Source organism: Heterodontus francisci, chromosome 8, assembly GCF_036365525.1.
Source record: "Heterodontus francisci isolate sHetFra1 chromosome 8, sHetFra1.hap1, whole genome shotgun sequence".
Classification (NCBI taxonomy): Eukaryota; Metazoa; Chordata; class Chondrichthyes; order Heterodontiformes; family Heterodontidae; genus Heterodontus; species Heterodontus francisci.
Window position 1 is genome coordinate 8,020,945 of NC_090378.1, and position 27,780 is coordinate 8,048,724.

General features: G+C 45.7%; 1 protein-coding gene across 4 annotated transcripts in view; it reads right to left on the reverse strand.

The window, feature by feature from the left end:
• Positions 1–27,780, reverse strand: part of dnai3 (dynein axonemal intermediate chain 3) — a 132,902-nt gene that overhangs the window by 30,506 nt on the left and 74,616 nt on the right. For all 4 annotated transcript variants that reach the window (XM_068036333.1, XM_068036332.1, XM_068036331.1 and 1 more), the window contains 4 exons: positions 24,802–24,924; positions 13,016–13,089; positions 10,809–10,956; positions 8,941–9,025 (listed from right to left, as the gene is read on the reverse strand). In XM_068036333.1, the coding sequence (XP_067892434.1) occupies positions 8,941–9,025; positions 10,809–10,956; positions 13,016–13,089; positions 24,802–24,924 (430 nt within the window). The remainder of the gene's footprint in view (positions 1–8,940; positions 9,026–10,808; positions 10,957–13,015; positions 13,090–24,801; positions 24,925–27,780) is intronic.

Sequence of the window (27,780 nt, forward strand, 5' to 3'; positions counted from 1 at the left end):
GTGCTCACTCAGCTCTTCTTTGAGTGAGCTTTTCCTTGACTAATTATGTACAGCATAGAACCAAACCTATGTCTATTACCCACCCCCACTTGTCCTTGACAAGGTGGTGGTGAGCTGCCTTTGTGAACCGCTGCAGTCCATGTGGGGTAGGTACACCAACAGTGCTGTTAGGAAAGGAGTTCCAGGATTTTGACCCAGCGAAAGTGAAGGAACGACGATATAGTTCCAAGTCAGGATGGTGTGTGACTTGGAGGGGAACTTGCAGCTGGTGGTGTTCCCATGCATCTGCTGCCCTTGTCCTTCTACGTGGCCGAACTCACAGGTTTTGAAGGTGCTGTTGAAGGAGCCTTGGTGAGTTGCTGCAGTGCATCTTGTAGGTGGTACACACTGCTGCTACTGTGCATTGGTGGAGGAGGGAGTGAATGTTTAAAGGTGGTGAATGGGGTGCCAGTCAAGCAGGCTGCTTTGTCCTGGATGGTGTTGAACTTCTTGAATACTGTTGGAGCTGCACCCATCCAGTTGGCTCAGCTAGTCCGTGCCGCTGTTTATGTTCCACCCGAGCCTCCTCCCACACTTTTCATCTTATCCTATCAGCATAACCTTCAATTTTTTTCTCCCTCATGTTCATCCAGCTTTCCCTTAAAGCCATCTATACTCCCACAACCAAAGGATCAGATCTCAGCTCTGCAGTCCTGCCATATCTAGTCGTGAATGATGGTGGACAATTAAACAACTAACAGGAGGAAGTGGCTCCACAAATATCCCCATCCTCAATGATGGGGGAACCCAGCACATCAGTGCGAAAGATAAGGCTGAAGCATTTGCAACAATCTTCAGCTAGAAGGGCTGAATGGATGATCCATCTCGGCCTCCTCCTGAGGTCCCCAGCATCAGATGCCAGTCTTCATCCAACCCAATTCACTCGACATGATATTGAGAAACAGCTAAAGGCACTGGATACTGCAAAGGCTATGGGCCCTGACAACATTCCGGCATTAGTACTGAAGACGTGCTCCAGAACTAGCCGTGCCCTTAGCCAAGCTGTTCCAGTACTGCTACAACATTGGCATTTACCTGGCAATGTGGAAAATTGCCCAGGTATGTCCTGTCCACAAAAGCAGGACAAATGCAACCCAGCCAATCACTGCCCCATCAGTCTACTCTCGATCAGCAGTAAAGTAATGGAAGGTGTCATCGACTGTACTATCAAGCGGCACTTGCTTAGCAATAACCTGCTCAGTGACGCTCAGTTTGGGTTCTGCCAGGGCCACTCAGCTCCTGACCTCATTGCAGCCTTGGTTCAAACATGGACAAAAGAGCTCAACTCCAGAGGTGAGGTGAGGGTGACTGCCCTTGACATCAAGGCAGCATTTGACCGAGTATGGCATCAAGGAGCCCTAGCAAAACTGAGGTCAATGGGAATCAGGGGGAAAACCCTCCACTGGTTGGAGTCATATCTAGCACAATGGAAGATGCTTGTGGTTGTTGGAGGTCAATCATCTGAGCTCCAGGACATGATTGCAGGAGTTCCTCAGGGTAGTTTCCTAGGCCAAACCATCTTCAGCTGCTTTAGCAATGACCTTCTTTCCATTATAAAAGGTCAGAAGTGGGGATGTTTGCTGATGATAGCCCAACGCTCAGTACCATTCATGACTCCTGATACTGAAGCAGCCCGTGTCCAGATGCAGGAAGACCTGGACAACAGTCAGGCTTGGGCTGATGTGTGGCATGAATATTACTTGCCACCTAGGTGCTAGGCAATGATCATGTCAAACGAGAGAATCTAACTATATCCCCTTGACATTCAAAGGCATTACCATCACTGAATCCCCCACTATCAACATCCTGGGGGCTACCGTTGACCAGAAACTGAACTGGAAGAGCCACATAAATACTGCGACTACTAGAGCAGGTCAGAGGCTAGGAATTCTGCAGTGAGTAACTCAGTAACTCGCCTCCTGCCTCCACAAAGTTTGTCCATCATCTACAAGGTACCAGTTAGGAGTGTGATGGAATACTCTCCACTTGCCTGGATGGGTGCAGCTCCAACAACACTCAAGAAGCTCAACACCATCCAGGAAAAAGCAGCCCTCTTGATTGGCATCCCATCCACCACCTTCAATATTCAATTCCTTCACCACCGACGCACAGTGGCAGCAGTGCATACCATATACAGGATGCACTGCAGCAATTCACCAAGTCTCCTTCGACAGCACTTTCCAAACCCGTGACCCCGATCATCTAGAAGGACAACAGCAGCAGATGCATAGGAACACCACCACCTGCAAGTTCCCCTCCAAGTCATACACCATCATGACTTGGAACTGTATCATTTCTTCACTGTCACTGAGTCAAAATCATGGAAGCACTGTGGGTGTAACTACATCTTAGGACTGCAGTGGTTCAAGAAGGCAGCTCACCACCACCTTCTCAAGGGCAATTAGGGATGGGCAATAAATGCTGGCCTAGCCAGCGACACCACATCCCATGAATGAAGAAGAAACAAAAGTATTCTGCGCAACCATTCCCTGTGGTAGCGAGTTCCATATTCTCACCACTCTCTGGTAAAGAAGTTTCTCCTGAATTTTCTTATTGAATTTATTAGTGACTATATTTATGGCCCCATTAGTTCATTAGGACCGCTGGGTTGAGCACTACCTAGAACTGTACTCCAAGGAGAATGTTGTCACCGAGACTGCCCTCAATGCAGCCCAGCCTCTACCAGTCATGGATGAGCTGGACGTACAGCCAACCAAATCGGAACTCAGTGATGCCATTGATTCTCTAGCCAGCAGAAAAGCCCTTGGGAAGGACAGCATTACCCCTGAAATAATCAAGAGTGCCAAGCCTGCTATACTCTCAGCACTACATGAACTGCTATGCCTGTGCTGGGACGAGGGAGAAATGCCTCAGGACATGCGTGATGCCAATATCATCACCCTCTATAAAAACAAAGGTGACCGTGGTGACTGCAACAACTACCATGGAATTTCCCTGCTCAGCATAGTGGGGAAAGTCTTTGCTCGAGTCGCTTTAAACAGGCTCTAGAAGCTGGCCGAGCGCATCTACCCTGAGGCACAGTGTGGCTTCCGTGCAGAGAGATCAACCGTCGACATGCTGTTCTCCCTTAGTCAGATACAGCAGAAATGCCACGAACAACAGATGCCCCTCTACATTGCTTTCATTGATCTCACCAAAGCCTTTGACCTAGTCAGCAGATGTGGTCTCTTCAGACTACTAGAAAAGATTGGATGTCCACCAAAGCTACTAAGTATCATCACCTCATTCCATGACAATATGAAAGGCACAATTCAACATGGCAGCACCTCATCAGACCCCTTTCCTATCCTGAGTGGTGTGAAACAGGGCTGTGTTCTCGCACCCACACTTTTTGGGATTTTCTTCTCCCTGCTGCTTTCACATGCGTTCAAGTCTTCTGAAGGAGTTTTCCTCCACACAAGATCTGGGGGCAGGTTGTTCAACCTTGCCCGTCTAAGAGCGAAGTCCAAAGTACGGAAAGTCCTCATCAGGGAACTCCTCTTTGCTGACGATGCTGCTTTAACATCTCACACTGAAGAGTGCCTGCAGAGTCTCAGACAGGTTTGCGGCTGCCTGCAATGAATTTGGCCTAACCATCAGCCGAAAGAAAACGAACATCATGGGGCAGGACGTCAGAAATGCTCCATCCATCAATATTGGCAACCACACTCTGGAAGTGGTTCAAGAGTTCACCTACCGAGGCTCAACTATCACCAGTAACCTGTCTCCAGATACAGAAAATCAACAAGCGCATGGGAAAGGCTTCCACTGCTATGTCCAGACTGGCCAAGAGAGTGTGGGAAAATGGTGCACTGACACGGAACACAAAGATCCGAGTGTATCAGGCCTGTGTCCTCAGTACCTTGCTCTATGGCAGCGAGGCCTGGACAAAGTATGTCAGCCAAGAGCGATGTCTCAATTCATTCCATCTTCGCTGCCTCCGGAGAATCCTTGGCATCAGGTGGCAGGACCGTATCTCCAACACAGAAGTCCTCGAGGCGGCCAACATCCCCAGCTTATACACACTACTGAGTCAGCGGCGCTCGAGATGGTTTGGCCATGTGAGCCGCATGGAAGATGGCAGGATCCCCAAAGATACATTGTACAGCGAGCTCGCCACTGGTATCAGACCCACCGGCTGTCCATGTCTCCACTTTAAAGACGTCTGCAAACACGACATGAAGTCCTGTGACATTGATCACAAGTCGTGGGAGTCAGTTGCCAGCGATCGCCAGAGCTGGCGGGCAGCCATAAAGGCGGGGCTAAAATGTGGCGAGTCGAAGAGACTTAGCAGTTGGCAGGAAAAAAGACAGAAGCGCAAGGCGAGAGCCAACTGTGTAACAGCCCCGACAATCAAATTTTTCTGCAGCACCTGTGGAAGAGCCTGTCACTCTAGAATTGGCTTTTATAGCCACTCCAGGCACTGCATCACAAACCACCTCCAGGCGCTTACCCATTGTCTCCCGAGACAAGGAGGCCAAAGAAGAAGAGTTCAATTATTGGTGACTGCACCTACAGAAACTAGACTTAGCATTAGGATTAACGTTTGCAGGTTAGAGGAAGGATTTGTGTAGTTATTTGGAGCAGAAGCTCTATTTGGTTGAAGTGAGGAGTTTATTTTGAGGGAGATGCTGTACCGGGATGGATTTGCCAACAGCAGAGCTGTTACAGGGGAAATCACATTGGCAGCTGGTGTCGCACAATGAACTCTCGGTATCTGACAGAGTAAAACAGACTCAACGTGGTTTTACTAAAGGGAAATCTTGTCCGACAGATTTATTAGAGTTTTTCTTAATGAGGATGTAACTAGTCGGGTAGATAAAGTGGAGTCAGTAGATATAGTAGACTTGGATTTCCAAAAGACATTTGATTTTTTTTTTTTTTATAAACCATGTGGCGGTCTTAAACTTGTATTCCATGCTTTTGTTTTCAGAAAGAGCTGTTCATAATTCTGCCATTCATGCTCTTTTTCTGGACAAATGCTTTGTCTTTTACTGCAACTATTCACTACACTTGTCTTTTGTGCCATGATATGTTTGTCATTTAATCTCTCTCGCCTTCTGCCCTCTCCCCCAACCCCCCCACTGTCACTTGCTCAAAACCTATTACATTTCTAACCTTTGCCAGTTCCGATGAAAGGTCGTTGACATTAAACATTAACTCAGTTTCTCTCTCCACAGATGCTGCCAGACCCACTGAGTATTTCCAGCACTCAGTTTTTGTTTTAGATTTCCAGCATCCACAGTATTTTGCTTTTATATTAGCATGGCCAGAGGATTGGTTAATGGGCAGGAAGCAGAGAGAAAGGATAAACGGGACATTTTCAAGTTTTTTTCTATTCTTTCATGGGATGTGGGCATCGTTGGCAAGGCCAGCATTTGTTGTTCATCCCTAATAGTCCTTGACAACTGAGTGTCTTGATAGGTCATTGCAGAAGGCGGTTTACAGTCAACCACATTGCTGTGGGTCTGGAGTCACATGTAGGCCAGACCAGGTAAGGACAGCAGATTTCCTTCCCTAAAGAACATTAGTGAACCAGATGGGTTTTTATGACAATTGATGATAGTTTCATGGCACCATTACTGAGACTAGCTTTCGATTCCAGAGTTTTATTAATTTAATTTATGAATTAATTGAATTTAAATCTCACCAGCTGACATGGTGCAATTTGAACCCATGTCCCCAGGTTCTGATGAAAGGTCACTCAGCTGAAACGTTAACTGTTTCTCTGCACAGATGCTGCCAGACCTGCTGAGTATTTCCAGCATTTCTTGTTTTTAATCCCCAGGGCATTATCCTGGGCCTCTGGATTGCTAACTCTGACATTACCACTACGCCACCTTCTCCCCCCAGTTGGCAGGCAGTAACCAGTGGAGTGCTGCAGGGATCAGTGCTGGGGCCTCAGCTATTTACAATCTATATTAATGATTTAGAAGAGACAGGAAGTAATGTATCTAAGTTTGCTGAAATACAAAGCTCGGTGGCAATATAAGCTGTGAGGAGGATACAAAGAGGCTGCAAAGAGATATAGACAGATTAAGTGAGTGGGCAACAAGGTGGCAGATGGAGTATAATCATAGAAAGTTTAAGGCACAGAAAGAGGCCACTTGGGCCAGCCGAAAAACTATCCATCTATTCTGAACCCACCTTCCAGCAATTGGTCCGTAGCCCTGCAGCATTTTTCCCAGTCCTGGCAACATCCTCAAATCTCCTCTGTACCCTCTCTAGTGCAATTACATCCTTTCTGTAATGAGGTGACCAGAACTGCACACAGTACTCAGGTTGTGGCCTAACCAATGATTTATACAGTTCCAGCATAATCTCCCTGCTCTTGTATTTTATACCTCGACTAATAAAGGAAAGGATTCCATATGCCTTTTTAATCACCTTATCGACATGTCCTGCTACCTTCAGGGATCTGTGGACATTCACTTCAAGGTCTCTTACTTCCTCTACACTTCAGTATTTTCCCATTAATCGTGTATTCCTTTTCCTTGTTTGATCTCCCCAAATACATAACCTCACACTTCTCCAAGTTGAATTCCATTTGCCACCTTTCTGCTCGTCTGACCAGACCATCAATATCTTCCTGCAGCTGACAGCTATCCTCCTCGCTATCTACCACACGGCCAATCTTTGTGTCATCTGCAAACTTCTTGATCATGCCCATACATTTACGTCCAAATTGTTAATATACACCATAAAAAGCAGGGGGCCCAGTACTGAGCCCTGTGGAACGCCACTGCAAACAGCCCTCCAGTTGATAAAACAGCCATCAACAATTATCCTTGGTTTCCTGCCACTGAGCCAATTTTGTATCCACCTTGCTGCATTTCCCTGGATCCCATGGGATTTTATTTTTTCAACCAGTCTTTCATGTGGGACCTTGTCAAAAGCTTCGCTAAAATCCATCTAGACTACATCAACTGCACTACCTTGATCTATCTTCCTTATTACTTCTTCAAAAAAATTCAACCAAGTTGGTCAAGCAAGATCCATGCTGACTATCCTTGATTAACCTGTGCCTTTTGAACTGACAGTTTAACCTGTCTGAATAGATTCCAATAATTTGCCTACTACTGAGGTTAGACTGATTGGCCTGTAACTATTCGGTCTATCCTTCACTCCCTTTTTAAACAGGTACAACGTTAGCAATTCTCCAATCCTCTGGCACCACACCTATATCCAGTGAGGACTGGAAAATGATGATCAGACCCTCTGCTATTTCCTCTAGGTTGCTAAAAGCAGCAAGAGGATACATTTCATCAACTTTCAAGGATGCTAATCCCATTAATAGTTTTAGTTTTTAAAAGAGATACAGCACTGAAACAGGCCCTTCGGCCCACCGAGTCTGTGCCGACCATCAACCACCCATTTATACTAATACACTAATCCCATATTCCTACCACATCCCCACCTGTCCCTAAAGTTCCCTACCAGCTACCTATACTAGGGGCAATTTATAATGGCCAATTTACCTACCAACCTGCAAGTCTTTTGGCTGTCGGAGGAAACCCACGCAGACACGGAGAACTTGCAAACTCCACACAGGCAGTACCCAGAATTGAACCCGGGTCGCTGGAGCTGTGAGGCTGCAGTGCTAACCACTGCGCCGCCCAACTTCCTCTCTTCCTATGTTTACCAGATCCAATACTTCACACTCCTCCTCCTTAACTGCAATAACTGCGTTATCACAAAAGAAGGGGAAGACAGAAGCAAAGTATTCATTAAGAACCATACCAACATCTTCTGCTCCTACACATAGGTTACCTTTTTGGTCTTTTATGGGCCCTACTCTCTCCTTAGTTATCCTCTTCCTCTTAATGTATTGATAAAACATCTTTGGGTTGTGGGGAAATGTGAGATTATTCACTTTGGTCATAAAAATAGAAAAGCAGAGTTTTTTTTAAAAAGGCGTGAAACTTGTAAATGTTGATGTTCTTGGTGTTCTCGTACAAGGAACACAAAGTTAGCATACAGGTACAGCAAGCAATGAGGAAGGCAAATGGCATGTTGGCCTTTATTGCAAGGGAACAGGAGTACAAGAATAAAGTGTTGCTACAGTTGTACGGGGTTTGGGGGAGACCACACCTGGAGTACTACGTGCAGGTTTGGTCTCCGTATCTAAGGAAGGATATACTTGCCTTGGAGGCGATACAGTGAAGGTTCATTTGATTGGTTCCTGGGATGAGAGGGTTGTCCTATCATGACAGGCTGAGTAAATTGGGCCTATACTCTCTGGAGTTTAGGAGAATGAAAGGTGATCTCATTGAAACAAAGGTTCTGAAAGGGCTTGACAGGGTAAACACTGAGGTTGTTTCCCCTGGCTGGGGAATCTAGAACTGTCTCAGGATAAAGGAACGATCATTTAGGACTGAGAGGAGGAGAAATGTCTTCACTCAAAGGGTTGTGATTCTTTGGAATTCTATGCCACAGAGGGTTGTGGATGCTCCATCGTTGAATATATTTAAGGCTGAGACAAACTTTTGATTTCTCAGGGAACCAAGGGATATGGGGAGTGGGTGGGAAAGTGGAGTTGAGGCAGATGATCAGCCATGATCATATGGAATGTTGGAGCATGCTCAGGGGCATATCGTCTACTCCCATTCCTATTTCTTATGTATAGGGTGATGAACTCAGTGTTGCGTGATAATTTGGAAGTTACTGTCATATTCAGTGCAAAAATACAAATTAAAATTGTAAGCAAATGTCCTCGTTGGAAGAAATGTTTGTACAACAGTAGTGCTGGGGAAATTCCCTTGATTTAATTGAAGAAATGAAGGACTCTGACTAGATTTAACAACTAAAGATATTTTGAGATACAATGTACTTAGAGAAATCTTACTCCTGTTTCAAATCATGATCTTGTAAATAGAAGGTATGAGATATAAGTGTATTTACCATGGACCTTGTCGGTGCATTTCTCCTTCATGCTAATTTTCATAGGGCTGTATTCTCCACTGGTTCCAACCTTAGGTAAAGTCACCTGTTGGAGATTGAGAGAAAAAAAGACTTATTCATAGAATATTAGAATGATACAGCAGAGGGCAAGGCTATTCGGCCCATCCTGTCTGTGCCAGATCTAGGGTAGAGCTATTCAATTCATACCACTCGCACTCTGTTCTTTGCCCACAGCCAAGTAATTTATTTTTCCTTTTCAGTATTTATCCAATTCTCTTTTGAAAGTTATTATTGAATCTACTTCCACTGCCCTTTCAGGCAGCACATTCCAGATCACAACAATGGCTGGTCACACCACCACAGGTTCTATCTTCATTGATCTTAAATCTGTGTCCTCTGGTTTTTCACGAAACAGATGAGACAGTAAATTGCAATTAGTCCAAGTACATTTCTCTTTTGATTGAATTTAAGCTGTGGGCCCTGGCTTCAAGTCTAATGCAGCCTTGTGTCCGTGGCAACCAGGGTCTTACAGGAGAAGTGTTTACACTGTCTCAATCCAATTCGCAACGAGGGTAGAGAATAAAACCACCTCTGATTTGGGACTAAACTGCCATAGAACCATTACAGCACAGAAAGAGGCCATTCAGCCCATTTGTGTCTGCGCCGGCTGAAAAAAAAAATTAGCCGTCCAATCTAATCCCACCTTCCAGCACCTAGTCCGTAGCCTTACAGGTTGCAGCACTTCAGGTACCTTTTAAATGAGTTGAAGGTTTCTGTCTCCACCACCGATCCGGGCAGTGAATTCCAGCCACCCACCACCCTCTGGGTGAAAATGTTTTTCCTCATGTCCCCTCTAATCCTTCTGTCAATTACCTTAAATCTGTGCCACCTAGTAATTGACCTCTCCACTAGGTGAAACAGGTCCTTCCTGTCTACACTATCTAGGCCCCTCATAATTTTGTACACCTCTATTAAGTCACCCTTCAGCCTCCTCTGTTCTAAGGAAAACAACCCGAGCCTATCCAATCTTTCCTCAGCTGTAAATACAACCATTCTCACTTCTTGGAAAAGCATAGGATGAGTGGGAAAAATGTCACCTTGGGGTGGCTCTTTTTTCAGGTTGGGTCTGAGACATCCTCTTCGACTAAGTAGAGGCAGCTTTACTGCATGTAGGAATGACCCAGTTACTATATACACAGAAGACCACACTGTATGGCATTGAAGAGTTGGGGCTGGCTTGTCGGGCTGGAGTAACATCACAAGAGTTGGTGCTTAAGTAGTCCCTGTGCATTTGTGCCAACACTACACTTAATGGCTGATAAGTGAAAATTTGATGAGAATCTTTCACGACATGGTAAAAGACCAAAGGAAAGAAATACTTTTCATTTCACAAACTCAAAACAGTCTTTGAAGTGCAGTCACTGCTGTAGGAAATGCAACAGTCAACATGTGCACAGTAAGATCCCACATATAGCAGTGTGATAATAACTAGATCATCTGTTTTAGTAATATTGATTGAGGGATAAATATTGCCCAGGAATCTAGGGTGAACTCCCCTGCTCTTCTTCAAAATAGTGCCATGGGAATTTTTTATGACCACCCGAGAGGACAAATGGGGCCCAAGTTTGATGTCTCATCTAAAATACAGCACTTCCATCAGTGGAACACTGTCTTGGAACTGGCACAGATGTGTCAGCATAGAATTTACACCCAAATCTCCGGAGTGGGACTTGAAGCCACAACCTCCTGACTTGGAGGCAAAAGTGCGACCGACTGAACCACGGTTGCCACATGGTAAGAGGCTCAATTAAGTCAAGCAGTTCACAGAGGCTCTGTCTTCCTTTTCACATTAACTATATTCACATTACCCGATGCATTGGCTTCCAGTAGAGATCAAGATGCTTAAAAGTGTCAGGTACACCTTCAGGATTTGGAAGCTCCTTCTCCATTTTCCGTTTCTCCTGCATTGTCTGTGTGGTGGATTTAGGTCTTCGAATATCCCAAAACAATATGGAACTGTAGAAAAGTAATACCATAAGCATTCCACAGCATGTATATGCTGACCCATAGAGAGACCAGAAATGGGAAAATGGAAAATTCACACTGGTACAGTACAGAACAATCTTCAAAAGGTGGTGATAAAGGGACATTTCACTGGGATAAGAGGGCTGTCCGGTGAGCAGAGATTGAGTAGAATGGGACGATATTCTCTGGAGTTTAGAGGAATGAGAGGTGATCTCATTGAAACATATAAAGTTCTGAAGGGAGTTGACAGGAAGATGCTGAGAGGGTGTTTGCACTGGAACATGGGGACGTAGTCTCAGGATAAGGGACGACCATATAGGACTGAGATGAGCAGAAATTTCGTCGCTCAAAGAGTTGAGAATCTTTGGCATTCTCCACACCAGAGGGTTATGGATGGTCCGTCACTGAGTACACTCAAGACGGAGATCGCTCGATTCTTGGGTACAAAGGGAATTAAGGCAGATGGGTATCGGGCAGGAAAGTGAAGTTGCGGTAGAAGATCAGCCACAATCTTATTGAATTGGTGGAGCAGGCTGAAGAGGGCATATAGTCTTGTATTCTTAATTTTAAGAACAGAGTAGAGGGAGATTTGTGTGCATTGCTACGCTGCACCTAGACAGGAAGCTGACCCTGGATGTCACAAATTCAGCAGTGCCTCATTCTCAGCCGCCTGCCATATTGGATATGGTGGTTTTCACTGGCATCGGAACCGTACATCATGACCACTCAAAGGTGAAAGTAATTTATTTAAAATCAGGGTCCTGCGCATCTCGCAGGATCCGTTCTCCATTTGTGAATGTCTCAACCCATCACTTGTCATGTGCTGAAATGTCACAGCACAATGTGGTGTAAAACCAGCAGAAAGTCCCCTGTACTTAACTCAGTGTGGAACCAGCAGGAGCAGGAAACACTTCCCAAACACACCCTAAAAGAATACATGCCTCCCCCACCCTCTGTCCGCTGTGTCTTCAGATGGTCTTCAAAAGGGCAGCATGCAGATGAGAAATAGGAGGCAGACAAGAAAAGAACCTTGGGGGAACCCCAGCGATAACGGTTCAGGATTGGGAAGAGAAGACATTGCAAGTGATTCTTTGGATACGATGAGACAGATGAGAATGGAACCAGGTGAGTGTAGTTCCAGCCAGCTGGATGACAGTGGAGAGGCATTTGAGGAGGATGGTGCAGTCAACCGTGTCAAAGGCTACAGACAAGTCGAAAAGGACAAGGAGGGAAAGTTTACAACAGTCACAGTCACACAGGATGTCATTCATTATGTGGAGCCTGGAGGCTCACACCTCCAACTCCCGATTGCATGTAGAGTTAAGGAGGGGTGGTGGGTTTGTGACAATTAAGGCCAAGTTGTGTTGTGTGAGTTCAGCAAATAAGGAGTGAAGTGCTGGGGCGTTTGAGAATTGAGAATCAAGAATGGGTCCTGCAAGTCATTCAGGCTGTTTCAGTGCTGTGGAAAGCACAAAATGCAACTTTGGAGAGGTTCAAACATGGAGTTGCATGAGAGATTGATGCAGATTTGATATGAATATATACACAAACATTATAGCAGGAATCATTGATCAGGAGGGCACACTTGACAGATCCCCCAAACTGAGAACACTCACCCCCAAACTGAGAACAGTGAAGCTCAGTAAATTCCAGGAACACAAGTGAGGAAGCAAAGTCTTTGAATATTTTTCAGGCAGTGGTTGGCAGTTTCTTGATAAGCAAGGGGGTGAAAGGTTATCAGGGTTAGGTGGAAATGTGGAGTAATCAGTTCCGCCATGAACGTATTTAATGGCAGAGCAGGCTCGAGGTGTTGAGTGGCCTACTCCTGCTCCTAAATTGTTATATTTGTACGTTTCTCTAACTGAGAGCACTCACTTCTGTCTTATGACTGAACTGGGCCAATCTTTGCTGATGAGGCAATTGTAGGCTGGTGGGCAGGGGTCAGGAATAAAATCTTGGTAATTATGTGAAACTACCAGTTAAAACCACTTTAGAATAATGAGGACTTATATTTGACAGTAAACTACATACAAATAATATATATATTTACCAATCAGTAGAGCACGTGACAAGTTGGATGCAATTCCCATCTGCATTCTCACACGGGACTCCAAACTTTGTTATCTTGAAAAGGAACAACATTATTTTCATCAGCAATGTGATCTGCTGTGTACAGCATTACAACAACAACCAGTTGTATTTATGTAGCAGCTTTTGATAGAACAAAACATCCTCAGGTGCTTCACAGGAGTGTTATCAAAGAAAGTCTGACACTGACCCATATAAGTTGATATTAGGATAGATTACCGAAAGTTTAGTGAAAGAGATAGATTTTAAGGAGCGTCTTAAAGGGGAAGGAGGAGGATTAGGGAAGGAATTCTAGAAATTAAGGCCAAGACAATTGAAGGCATGACCACCAATGGTGGAAATTGGGAATGCACAAGAAGCCAGAATTGCCATTTTCTGACAATGTTTATTTGTTTTTCACTGGTCCTGTTAGCAATACAATATACTAGCAGAACATTCTAGAAATATACAGCACATCAGCCAGCATCTGTACACAGAAATGACAGATTACCCTTTATCAAAACTTGAATCTTGGGTCAGTGGGAACACTCACAACTCTGAGGCCAAAGATTGTCAGTTCAAGTCTCACTCTGCAGACATGAGCCTTGATCTAACTAACTTTCCCAGTGTAATACTTTCAGATAGCTTCATTGAGGTGAGATGTTATATCAAGTGGATATAAGAGATCCCATGGAAAGATTTGAAGCAAGAACAGATCTGATATTTCAGTGTTCTTACCAGCACTTTTCTCTCAATCAAATTCACTAAAACAGATTATCTAGTCAGTTATCTCTTAGCTGTTTGTGGGACTGTTCAGTGTGCAAACTGCCTGCTGTATCTATCTGCAGCAGTGACAATCCACTTCAGAAATTCAATATTCAGATCCATTCACAACTCCTTAGATAGTGAAGCAGTCCTTTACCACATGCAGAAAGACCTGAACAACCTTCAGGCTTGGGCTGATAAGTAGCAAATAACATTCATGCCACACAAGTGCCAGGCAATGTTCATCTTCAACAAAAGAAAATCAAACCATCTCACCTGGACATTCAATGGCATTGCCATCGCTAAGTCCCCCACCTTCAACATCCAGGGGGTTACCATTGTTATACCCCAGAAAGCCAGTTAAAGGATGAAACTGCAGCCAATCTTTCCTCAGTCTAACATTTACTTACAGAGTGAACCATTACAAGCTCCTAACTCAGCCATCCCACAGTCTCATTAAGTGTCTCTTTATATGTGCTCAAATGAAACCTCAATTAATGATTTCCACCTGCATATAATTAAACACTTGGCATCAGGTGGCAGGACTATATCTCCAACACAGAAGTCCTTGAAGCGGCCAACATCCCCAGCTTATACACACTACTGAGTCAGCGGCGCTTGAGATGGCTTGGCCATGTGAGCCGCATGGAAGATGGCAGGATCCCCAAAGACACATTGTACAGCGAGCTCGCCACTGGTATCAGACCCACCGGCCGTCCATGTCTCCGTTATAAAGACGTCTGCAAACGCGACATGAAATCGTGTGACATTGATCACAAGTCGTGGGAGTCAGTTGCCAGCATTCGCCAGAGCTGGCGGGCAGCCATAAAGACAGGGCTAAATTGTGGCGAGTCGAAGAGACTTAGTAGTTGGCAGGAAAAAAGACAGAGGCGCAAGGGGAGAGCCAACTGTGCAACAGCCCCAACAAACAAATTTCTCTGCAGCACCTGTGGAAGAGCCTGTCACTCCAGAATTGGCCTTTATAGCCACTCCAGGCGCTGCTTCACAAACCACTGACCACCTCCAGGCGCGTATCCATTGTCTCTCGAGATAAGGAGGCCCAAAAGACAGAAAGATAATTAAACACAATTAATATACAATTAACAGGGTCTCTTCTTCCTCTTTAAATAAGATTTAGACTTAATGTTAATATGTACAAACAAAATTTCTAAACAAATAAAAAAAACTTCTATATTCAGTGCAAAGCCTTACATTGCGACTTGCCCCTCCTCTAGCTTCAATGGTTGGCATCCTTCCATCTATGAACGATGATGGACATGCAGCAAACAATCCATTTAGGTGGGGTGTCTTCTCTTGGTGCACCTTTGCTGATGGCTGTGAAGGCTGATCATGGAGAGGCAGGTTCTTCCATGAAGCTCACAAGTGATGCTGTGAGTTGTTGTTTTTGATGTTGGTGTCAAGCTGCTGTAGCAACTGGTCATTATGGTAGTGTACACCAGTCCACAGGATGTGTCGCCATTTTTCCTCATTCACCAGCTAGTGACGCCCAGAGATGACAGTCGACATTTAGGACCTTCATGTCACATTTGCAAGCAACCTTGAAGCAGAGCTTTGGGTGTCCCACTGGTCATCTGGCCCCGGCTACCTCACCATATAGGAGGTCCTTGGGCATGCGACTGTCTTCCATCTGCGGACGTATCCAATCCACCAAAGCTGCCTCTGTTTGATTAGTGCCAACACATTTGGGAACTGTGCCTTTAAGAGGTCTGCCGGATTTGTGATTTTGTCTTGCCAGGATATGATAATGTGCCACAGACAGTGAAGATGGAAATTATTGAGCTTCTTTTCCTGGTAGCTATAAGTCGCCCATGTAGCAAGGTGCTGAAAACTCGTCTAGGACCCCAACAATTTCTTCATACAAGCATTTTTTTTGTAAAACAATCAGACAGTTGATGACTTGCATCAACCCATTTAATTTGTTTCAAGCCAGCAATGTCAATCAGTAACCTTTTCTCACTTACACTTTTTGTAGAGTATTCATTATCCCACAAGGAATGATTATCTACATAACATTCAATGGCTATCTTATCTTCAGTACGCCCCTTGTATAGAATCTCACTTAAAATAGTTGACAAATAGAATCTCACATCCACTGTCTCTACAAGAGCCAGTGTTTCAGCAGCTAAAGTACTTTTAACAGCCCTTTTTATTTTCTTAGCTTCCCAAACTAAAGGACAACTTTTCCCATTTTCACCCCTGCACTTGAATACCAATTAGGAAGATTAGCATGTGAAGCATCATCAAAAATGTCTAGTTTCATGTTCTTTGGGTCACCTAAGGATGGGAACTTAAGTACACATTTCTCCAGATGTAATTTTTTGAAAGTTTTATTTTTCCCTCAAACACATTCTCAACCTTTGGGTGTTTCATCATAGTTCTTAACTCCAACACACCAAAACTAGCTTTTGGTCTAGTCTGAGAGCATAACCAGTTCAACTTCACAATTGCTCTGTTTTTTCTTTAGATACATCATCATCTTTCTGTGATGATCTAGCACAATTAACCAGGATGGGAGGAACACTCTCTTAACAGGATTGTTGATTTAAAGTTATTCCAGCCTCCTGCTCTACTTAATATCTAAATCAATTTATTTAAAAGCCCCAGAAGCCTGACTCCCAATATTAAATTCTACTCTAATCTTATTAATAACACATTTCTTAAATTCCACAGTATCACCCCAAAAGAAATCATCAACATTCATCATGAAGATGTCTGACAGTTTCCCTTTATGATACCAATAAAACATTTTAGTTGAATACAACCTATTTTCAGCAAAACAGACCTCACTGGATGACACTACACACTGGAAGCATCATTCAGGCCATAGACATATTTGTTCCATAGTTTTCCTTCCGCATCTGCTGCCTCTCTGGGTGGTTTCAGAAACACTCTCTCAGAAAAGCATCACCCTGCAGAAATGCAGCTTTTATGTCAATGGATCTACACTCCCATGAATATGTGATGAAAAGAGTTAAAATGATTTTCCAGATTACTTTTCCAGCTGTGGGAGAGTCCATTCTAACATCGGTAGTCATGCTTCAAAACCCCTTTCAACTAGCCTTGCTTTAGCCTTAGAAGTTCCATCGGGAAGGACTTTTTCAGTACAAATCCATCTTTGTGACAAGGCTGCAGGTCACCTATCTGGTACTCAGAATAAACTCCAAACTCTCTCCAACTCCTTTTGTTTTGACTCTGTTATTAGTTTATCCTCAAGTTTATTGGCAGCCACCAAAGCCTCACAATCATGAGGACCTCTGCTTCTAGTTCTGTTCCCAGACTGTTCTGTAGACTTCATTTCATTGTGTAATCTGTTCAAGCTATGGCTTCGACTAGTACTTTGATGTCTTTCGGGACTACTACTGTAAGCTCGCTGTCTCGCACTATTGCTGGCTCTTTCTCCAGTATGTGATTGTTTTCTGATGCAAGAGTCACTTTCAGACCCACTATTCGAACTTGCACGGTGCTTTCTTACTCTCCACTCTTTCACCTCATTCTGCCAGTCCATAGACCTCGCTTCTTGACCATCGTCCTGAACATTCAACCAATATTTAAACTTGCCAGTAGCTTTTCCTGCATGCCCCACAATTGTCACATCCCTCCATTCACTAGACCCCTCTGGAATATGTGACACGAGTGGATCCAATCTGGCAACTGGGTGCGATAGCTTTGTCCTGTATGTCATGTTCACTCACATTACCACTATCCAGCCCTTGATCTACTGTATTCTATTCCTCAGGACCTTCATCACAAAGCACATGAACATTTGAGGTAAAGGTGCCTCGTTTACCTCTACCAGCTGCTCAGAGTCTGAGGTTTTGTAATTAATCCTGATTAATTGTGAAGAATGAACTTTAACAATTGATTGCCAAGTTTGATAACTACTGTCTCACCATCACAACCTGTTACCTTACCAGGGCCTTTCCATTCCCTATGACCCTCTTTGGTAGGAACCAGGGCCAGATGAAATGTACCCCAGGCTGTTAAAAGAAGCCAGAGAGGAAATAGTGGAAGGTCAGTCCATCATTTTCCAGTCCTCACTAGACACATGTATGGTGCTGGAGGATTGGAGGACTGCTAACATTTTACCTTTATTTAAAAAGGGAGCGAAAGATAGACCAAATAATTACAGGTCAGTCAGTCTAACCTCAGTAGTGGGCAAATTATTGGAATCAATTCTGAGACAGGATAAACTTTCACTTAGAAGAGCACAGATTAATCAATCCGCATGGATTTGTTAAGGGAAGATCTTATCTGATTAACTTGATTGAATTTTATGAAGAAGTAACAAGGAAGATAGATCAGGGTAGTGTAGTTGATGTGGTCTACATGGATTTTAGCAAGGCTTTTGACAAGGTCCCACATGGCAGACTGGTTAAAAAAAATAAAACCCAGGGTAATGTAGTGAGGTGGATACAAAATTGGCTCAGTGGCAGGAAACAAAGGATAATTATTGATGGGTGATTTTGCAACTGGAGGGCTGTTTCCACTGGTGTCCCGCTGGGCTCAGTACTGGGTGCCTTGCTTTTTGTGGTATATATTAACAAGTTGGACGTAAACATAGGAGGCATGATCAAGATGTTTGCAGATGACACAAAAATTGGCCGTGTGGTAGGTAGCTACGAGGATAGCTGCAGGCTGCAGGAAAATATTGATAGACTGGTCAGGTGGGCAGAAAAGTGGCAAATGGAATTCAACCCGGAGAAATAGTGAGGTGATGCATTTGGGGAGGTCAAACAAGGCAAAGGAATACATGATTAATGGGAGAATACTGAGAATTTTAGAGTTAGTGAGGGACCTTGGAATGAATGTCCACAGATGCCTGAAGGTAGCAGGACAGGTCGATAAGGTGGTTAAGAAGGCATATGGAATCCTTTCCTTTATTAGCTGAGGTATTGAATATAAGAGCAGGGAGGTTATGCTGGAACTGTATATTGATTAGGCCACAACTTGAGTACTGTGTGCAATTCTGGTCACCTCATTACAGAAAGGATGTAATTGCGCTAGAGAAGGTACAGAGGAGATTTACGAGGATGTTGCCAGGACTGGAAAAATGCAGCAATGAGGACAGATTGGAGAGGCTGGGGTTGTTCTCCTTGGAACAGAGAAGGCTGAGGGGAGATCTGACTGAAATGTACAAAATTGTGAGGGGCCTGGATAGAGCGGATGTGAAGGGTCTATTTACCTTAACAAAGAGGTCAGTGATTAGGGGGCATAGATTTTAAGTACTTGGTCGAAAGATTAGAGGGGAGATGAGGAAATTTTTTTTCACCCAAAGGGTGGTGGGTGTCTGGAACTCACTGCCTGAAAGGGTAGTAGAGGCAGAAACCCTCAACTGACTTAAAAGGTGTCTGGATATGCACCTCAAGTGCCGTAACCTGCAGGGCTACGGACCAAATGCTGGAAGGTGGGATTCGGCTGGTGGCTCATTTTTTGCTGGCACAGACACGATGGGCCAAGTGGCCTCTTTCTGTGCTGTAAACCTTCGATGATTCTATGAACCCTTGCCCACATATCCACTTCATTCCTGGCCATATGGTTCAGACTCTGGGAACATTGGAGGTAATCATAGCCCAACTATTGCTTTCTGCCATTTTTCACAATAGCTACTAGGATTGCAGTCTTCTGCCTGATTTTTTTTTTTCTTAGTTTCCTGCCATTAGTTAGGCAACGATTCTCTGATTCCATGTTCTCTTTCGGAAAGCCAGTTGGTGAAAGATTTTTTTTATTTTTTTATTTCCAAAATATACTTCATTCATAAAAATCTGTGAAAAATACATTTCCAAACAGTTTCAAACAGCACCAAAAAATACAAACATTGCAAGGGAGATCAGTTTCCTTCAATACAAACATGAGTTGTCTCACAACCCTTCCATTTCACATTTGTCATGCCATATACATTTTTACATTTTACAGGACACAAAAACTTTCCCGATACAGTTCGAGGGGTTTCCCATGGATCCAGCCCCTCAGTTCAGCTTGGTGGGGGGACCTTACACTGTGGTCTTTCCCCATTGAGCCTTTGCTGCAGCTGCCCCAAGCCTTAGTGCGTCCCTCAGCACGTAGACCTGGACCTTGGAATGTGCCAATCCGCAACATTTGGTGGTGGACAACTCTTTACGCTGGAAGACCAGCAAGTTTCGGGCAGACCAAAGGGCGTCTTTCACCGAATTGATAGTCCTCCAGCAGCAGTCGATGTTTGTCTTGGTGTGTGTCCCTGGGAATAGCCCGTAGAGCACAGACTCCTGTGTTCCAGAGCTGCTTGGGATGAACCTTGACAAAAACCACTGCATCTCTTTCCACACTTGCTTTGCAAAGACACATTCCAGGAGTACATGGGCAACCGTCTCTTCCCCATCACAGCCACCGCAGGGGCATTGCGCGGAGGGGGCGAGACTTCGGGTGTGCAGGAAGGATCTGACGGGGAGGGCCCTTCTCACCACCAGCCAAGCTACATCTTGGTGCTTGTTTGAAAGTTCTGGTGATGAGGCATTCCGCCAAATGACTTTGGCGGTCTGCGCGGGGAACCATCCGACAGGATCCACCGTCTCCTTTTCCCGTAGGGCCTTGAGGACATTCCGTGCAGACCACTGCCTGATGGACCGGTGGTCAAAGGTGTTTTCCCGCAGAAACTGCTCCACGAAGGATAGGTGGTACGGCACGGTCCAACTGCATGGAGCGTTCCGTGGAAATGTGACCAGGCCCATCCTTCGCAACACCGGGGACAGATAGAACCTCAGCACGTAGTGACACTTGGAGTTTTCGTACTGGAGGTCTACACACAGATTGATGCAGCCGCACACGAAGGTGGTCATCAGGATGAGGGCCACATGGGGTACATTTTCCCGCCCTTATCCAGAGATTTGAACATCGTGTCCCTCCGGACCCGTCCATTTTAGATCCCCAGATGAAGCGGAAAATGGCTCGGGTGACCACCACAGCGCAGGAGTGGGGTATGGGCCAGACCTGCGCCACGTATAGCAACAACTTGAGCACCTTGCACCTGATGACTAGGTTCTTACCCACAATGGAGAGAGATCGCTGCCCCCACATGCCCAACTTTTGTTGTACCTTGGCTACTCGCTCCTCCCAGGTTTTGTTGCATGCCCCGGCCCTTCCGAACCATATCCCCAGTATCTTCAGGTAGTCTGACCTGACGGTGAAGGGGACAAAGGATCGGTCAGCCCAGTTCCCAAAGAACATGGCCTCTCTCTTGCCGTGGTTAACTTTGGCTCCCGAGGCCAGTTCGAACTGGTCACAGATGCTCATCAGTCTGCGCACAGACAGCGGATCCGAACAGAAAACGGCGACGTCATCCATGTACAGGGAGGTTTTGACCTGAGTGCCTCCGCTGCCTGGGATTGTCACCCCTCTTATGCTTGCATCATTCCTAATGGACTCAGCAAAGGGTTCAATACAGCAAACAAACAAGACAGGGGAGAGAGGACAGCCCTGTCTGACTCCAGATTGGATCGGGAAACTTTCCGATTCCCACCCATTGATTGAGACTGCGCTACTGATGTTTGTGTAGAGCAGTTTGATCTAATTGCAGATTCCCTCCCCAAACCCCATTTTGGAAAGCACGCCCATCATGTAGGTGTGCGATATCCTGTCAAAAGCCTTCTCCTGGTCCAGGCTGATGAGGCAGGTGTCCACCCTCCTGTCCCGCACGTAGGCGATCGTATCCCTGAGTAGCGCGAGACTATCAGAGATCTTCCTGCCGGGTACAGTACAGGTCTGATCAGGGTGAATCACCGACTCCAGAGCAGATTTGACTCGACTGGCTATGACTTTGGACAGAATCCTGTAGTCAACATTAAGCAGTGAGATGGGCCGCCAATTTCTGATTTCTGCCCTCTCCCCCTTCTGCTTGTAAATGAGGGTGATGATGCCTTTCCTCATGGATTCTGACATGCTGCCGGCCAGGAGCATACTCTCGTATACTTCCAGCAGGTCCGGGCCGACCCAGTCCCACAGGGCCGAGTACAACTCGACCGGTAAGCCGTCGCTCCCAGGAGTTTTACTCGTCTCGAAGGACTCGACGGCCTTTGTCAGCTCGTCCAGAGTTAGCGGCTTGTCCGATCTCTCCCTCCTGCTGTCATCTAAGACCTCTGTGATAGATGACAGGAAGGACTGGGAGGCTCTGCTGTCTGTGGGCTTCGCGTCATACAGCCCAACATAAAAGGAATTTCTGATCCTTAGTATGTCGGACTGCGAAGACGTTACCGAGCCATCTTCTTCCTTCAGGCTACTGATAACAGAGCTCTCTCTGTGTACCTTTTGGAAGAAGTAACGCGAGCACGTCTCATCCTGCTCGATGGAACGGACTCTGGACCGGAAGATGATCTTGGAGGCTTCCTTGGCAAAGAGCGAGGCCTGCTGGCTCTTCACCTCTTGGAGGTCCTCTTTGACCTCGACCCCCATTGACTGCAACCGGAGTAGATTTTGCATAGTTTTCTGGAGTCGGGACATTTCCCTCTGTCTCTCTCTCGCCCTCTGAACACCTTTGAAGATAAAGAACCTCTTGATGTTCTCCTTGATCGCTTCCCACCAGTGAACTGGAGACTCAAAGAGGGGTTTCACGGTCCTCCAACCTTTGTAATCCCTTTTGAGTTCCTCAACGTTCTCTGGGGTCAGCAGTGTAGCATTGAGCTTCCATGTCCCTCTGCCAACCCGCTGGTCGTCCTGTAAGTGACAGTCGGCCAGTAAGAGGCAGTGGTCCGAGAAGAACACCGGCTTGACGTCGGTGGATCCGACCATGACAGCACGGGACACAAACAGGAAGTCAATCCTGGAACGGGCAGACCCGTCCGATCTTGACCATGTGTATCTGCGCTGTGCTCCGTCTGCAGGTTTGCTGAAGACGTCGTGCAGTTTGCCATCTTTAACTGTTTCCATTAGGAATCGGGACGTAGCGTCCAGTTTGCTGTCGTCACTGCCGGATCGTCCAGCCGCATCGATGATGCAGTTGAAGTCACCGCCTAGGATGACCGGCCTGGACCTCGCCAGCAGCAGAGGGAGCTGCTGGAAGACGGTCAGCCGCTCGCTGCGTTGTACCGGGGCGTACACGTTGATCAACCGGAGCGGAGCGTTGTTGTACATCACGTCTGCTACGAGGAGGCGACCGCCCACCACCTCCTTAACTTCGGAGATGGTGAAGTTACCTCCCCGCAGCAGAATACCCAGGCCGGAGGAACGGCAATCATTACCCCCCGACCAGATCGATGGCCCGTGGGACCACCATCGCGACCACTGCCTGTAGGTGCTGAGGTGTGGTATTCCACACTCCTGCAGAAACAGTAGGTCGGCTTTGACCTTGGCGAGGTAATCCAAGGTTGAAACACATCGCGTAGTAGATTTAATGCTACGCACATTAATGGAAGCAATTCTTACACTCATTTTTAAAAAGTTATTTGTTGCTTCCCATACCATTTGTACTTGCTAGTCCCAGTCCTTCGGGATGTTCCTGCATACCCATCGTGTGCGCAAGCAGTTTCACGTTGGTTGGGCTCAGAAACCCCTAACTCAACCACCTCACAGTTTCAGTAGGTGTCTCTTTATATGTGCTCAAGTGAAACCTTAATTAATGACCTCCACCTATATCTAATTAAACACAATTTACATACAATTAACAAGCATTGAGCAGAAACTTAACTGGACCAGTCACATAAATACTGAATCCTGTAGAGAATAACTCACCTCCTGACTCCCCAAAGCTTTCCACCAACTACAAGGTACAAGTCAGGAGTGTGATGGAACACTTGCCTGGATGGGTGCAGCTCCAACAACACTCAATAAGCTTAACACCATCTAGGACAAAGCAGCCCGCTTGATTGGCACCCCATCCACCATCTTCAACATTCACTCCCTCCACCACCGACGCACAGTGGCAGCAGTGTGTACCATCTACAAGATGCACTGCAGCAACGCACCAAGGCTCCTTGGACAGCACTTTCCAAATCCGCGACCTCTACCACCTCGAAGGACAAGGGCAGCAGATGCATGGGAACACCACCACCTGCAAGTTCCCCTCCAAGTCACACACCATCCTGACTTGGAACTATATCGCCGTTCCTTCACTGTCACTGGATCAAAATCCTGGAACTCCCTCCCTAACAGCACTGTGGGTGTACCTACCTCACATGGACTGCAGCGGTTCAAGAAGGCAGCTCACCACCACCTTCTCAAGGGCAATTAGAGATGGGTAATAAATGCTGGCCTGGCCAGCGCCGCCCACATCTCAGGAACAAATAAAAAAAAGGTTCGCTGGGGCCAGGCAGGCAGGCCCTGGCAAGGAGTCGGGTAAAGAGGGGGTGTGGTTGTTGAGGACAGTGGGGGAGGGTGTTGGCACCAGGGAGGCTTTTGCTGCTTGGGGGCCCTCCTTGTATCACAGATTGCTCAAGCAGGAGGCACCTCTCCCACCCCCACCCAGCCTGCAGGGAGGCTGCCTGTTTGCACTGTGGTGGCGGAAAGAGGCCCTCGAGTGGCCATTAATTCACCACTTAATGGCCTCTGAGTGGGAAGGCCGTCCTTGACCTTCACTGTCCCTGACAAAATTCAAAGATGTCGGGAAGGTGACGAGCATACTAACACCCGACCAACACCCTCCGTCCCACACCCACCGCCCCACACACCTGGCCCCTGTCCATTTGTAGAGGGCTGATAAAATTCTGCCCCACATTGCTGTGGGTCTGGAGTCTGATATCAGCTAGACTGGGTAAGGTCAGCAGCTTTCCTTCCCTAAAGGGCATGATTGAATCAAATGGGTTCATCTGATAGCTCCATGGTCACCATTACTAATACTAGCTATTTTTCTTTGAATTCCAGATTTATTTAGTTAACTGAATTTAAATTCCCAGCTGATGCGATGGGATTTGAGCTCACGTCTTCCTTATCGTGAGTCCAGCCCTTCGGATTACTCGTAACATAACCACTAAACAGTAAAGTCATAAAAACCATCAAGTTTCAAATGAAATGTTCCCTTACCTCAAAATGGTCTGGCAGCCAGTATAAATCAGTAATCAGTGATTTGTGTCCATGTTCTATTGATGACACTGCGCAGTGATGAGCAATGGGTACCTCACAAGGAGGTGCAGGATCTAACTCAGGCTGCAAAATAAAACACAATAAGCTTTATCCAACATTTATTATCCAAATTTCCAAAAATCAGTTTGATAGAGTTGATAACATCGTGTACGCAAAATGCCTCCAAAATGAGCCACATTTGTAATTCAAGTGGAAGGAACAGCATGCTACTTTAAAAGTCCACTCCTTTAGAGATTTCTACCCCAAAAAACCAGTTCACCATCAATCTTCCATCAAAAATATCTTCAGGTTCTCAACCTGGACTCCCAATGGAATTCCTGAGGACGGTATATTTCCTCCTTTTGGTCATGTCAATTGGTAGAAGGATCCCAACCATCGCTTACCAGGCTGTTCAAAGTTATGGCAGGCTTTCAAGGAAAAATTACACTCGTTGCTCAGTAAGTGGAAGGCTGTAAGTTTTAGATTGTCCCAAAAAGTGTGATGGGAGGGATAAGGAGGTTATATATTTATTATGGCAATGTTTATTTGGACATGCCATACCCTACCAGAAACAATGATGGAAGCAAGATCTATTCAAAGAAAATGGATAAATATTTGAAAAGGAAACATGTAGAAGGTGTTACGACCGACCGCTCCAGTCAAAGCCCCCAATCAAAATATATGATTCTGATTGTGGTGGGAGAAATGCACTGTTAATTCAATCCTGTCGTTCCACAGATCGCCTAACATTTCATTTAAAACTTTCCAAATTAAAGAAAGACCCAGCCAAATTGTACCATCTATGAACCCCCAACTGAGGTTAACCAAACCAGGTGTCTTTAAATCAACAAATTAACTCTTTAATTAGAAGAACTAAATTCTTAAACACTATGAAGATATAAACAACATTTAAAATAGAAAAAATTAGAGTCCTCGCAAATTTACAGTCCAATGTTGCCTGAAGTCCTCACAGTCGTACGATGCGGGAAAAAAGATTCTTCCACTGTAGAACAGTCCGTAGTCTAACTTCAGCAGTGGATGATGCTTTCCTTCTCCAGCGAATTTCAACAATTAACGACTTGCAAACTCTTTCAATGGAATCAAGCTGACTTTAGAGTTTTTGAGGGATAAAAGATTGTCACAGTCTAACCTCCCTTTCTTCAATTTAAATTATCAGAGATCTCTGTTTTGGCTTGACTTTTTTTTAGAATTTTGAGAGATAATAAAAAGATCCTATTCCTTCAGTTTAAAAGGTTGAGAGCTCTTTTTCGGGTGTGCTAAACACCACAGCTGTCTGTGTCCTCTGTCTGTGAGTTCTGTTAGAACAAACTGTCTTCAACTAAAAAGCCAGTTCAAAATTGAATTGTAACACATGTATCACTTGCTACTCACTCCCAGTGGCTGTATCTATGGTAACGAATTGCAGTCTCCAAATGGCTGTTTCTAACGGCAACCAAAAATGCACCTTTCAATAACTCCTGAGGCTTGCCGATTCTTAAAGCAATACTGATCCTCTGCAAACCTTAAAGGCAAACTGCATATTCTCAGAAAAAAAACTACAGGACCATGACAAAGGCACAGTGGCGCAGTGGCTAGCACCGCAGCCTCACAGCTCTAGCAACCTGGGTTCAGTTCTGGGTACTACCTGTGCGGAGTTTGCAAGTTTTCCCTGTGACTGCATGGGTTTCCGCCAGGTGCAGAGCAGTGGCACCACGACTGGCACTGTTGTTCAGCAGGGAGGGACAAAGCGCAGAAGAGCAATAATTATAGGGGACTCTATGGTCAGGGGCACAGATAGGCGCTTCTGTGGACGTGAAAGAGACTCCAGGAAGGTATGTTGCCTCCCTGGTGCCAGGGTTAAGGATGTCCCTGAACGGACAGGGGGAGTTCTGAAGGGGGAGGGTGAACAGCCAGAAGTTGTGGTACACATTGGTACCAACGACATAGGCAGGAAGAGTGATGAGGTCCTGCAGTGGGAGTTCAGGGAGTTAGGTAGTAAGTTAAAAAACAGGACCTCTCAGGTTGTAATCTCTGGATTACTCCCTGTGCCACGTGCCAGTGAGGCTAGAAATAGGAAGATAGTGCAGCTAAACACGTGGCAGAGCAGCTGGTGTAGAAGGGAGGGTTTCAGACATCTGGACCATTGGGCTCTCTTCAGGGACAGATGGGACCTGTACAAGAAGGACGGGTTGCATCTAAACTGGAAGGGCACTAATATCCTGGCTGCAAGGTTTGCTAGCGTCACTCGGGAGGGTTTAAACTAGTGTGGCAGTGGGGTGGGAACCAGAGCAGTCGGACAGCTAGTGAAGTAAATGAGGAGGACATAGTAAATAAGGCCAGTAGGACTAAGAGAAAGAGCAGGCAGGGAGATGTTGCTGAGCACAGCGGGACTGGTGGTCTGAAGTGCATTTGTTTCAATGCGAGAAGTATAACAGGTAAGGCAGATGAACTTAGAGCTTGGATTAGTACTTGGAAATATGATGTTGTTGCTATTACAGAGACTTGGTTGAGGGAAGGGCAGGATTGGCAGCTAAATGTTCCAGGCTTTAGAAGCTTCAGGCGGGATAGAGGGGGATGTAAAAGGGGTGGGGGAGTTGCATTACTGGTTAAGGAGAATATCAGCTGTACTGCGGGAGGACACCTCAGAGGGGTCATGCAGCGAGGCAATATGGGTGGAGCTCAGGAATAGGAAGGGTGCAGTCACGATGTTGGGGGTTTACTACAGGCCTCCCAACAGCCAGCAGGAGGTAGAGGAGCAGATATGTAGACAGATTTTGGAAAGATGTAAAGGTAACAGGGTTGTAGTGGTGGGTGATTTTAACTTTCCCAAAATTGACTGGGACTCACTTAGTGCTAGGGGCTTGGATGGGGCAGAATTTGTGAGGAGCATCCAGGAGGGCTTCTTGAAACAGTATGTAGATAGTCCAACTGGGGATGGGG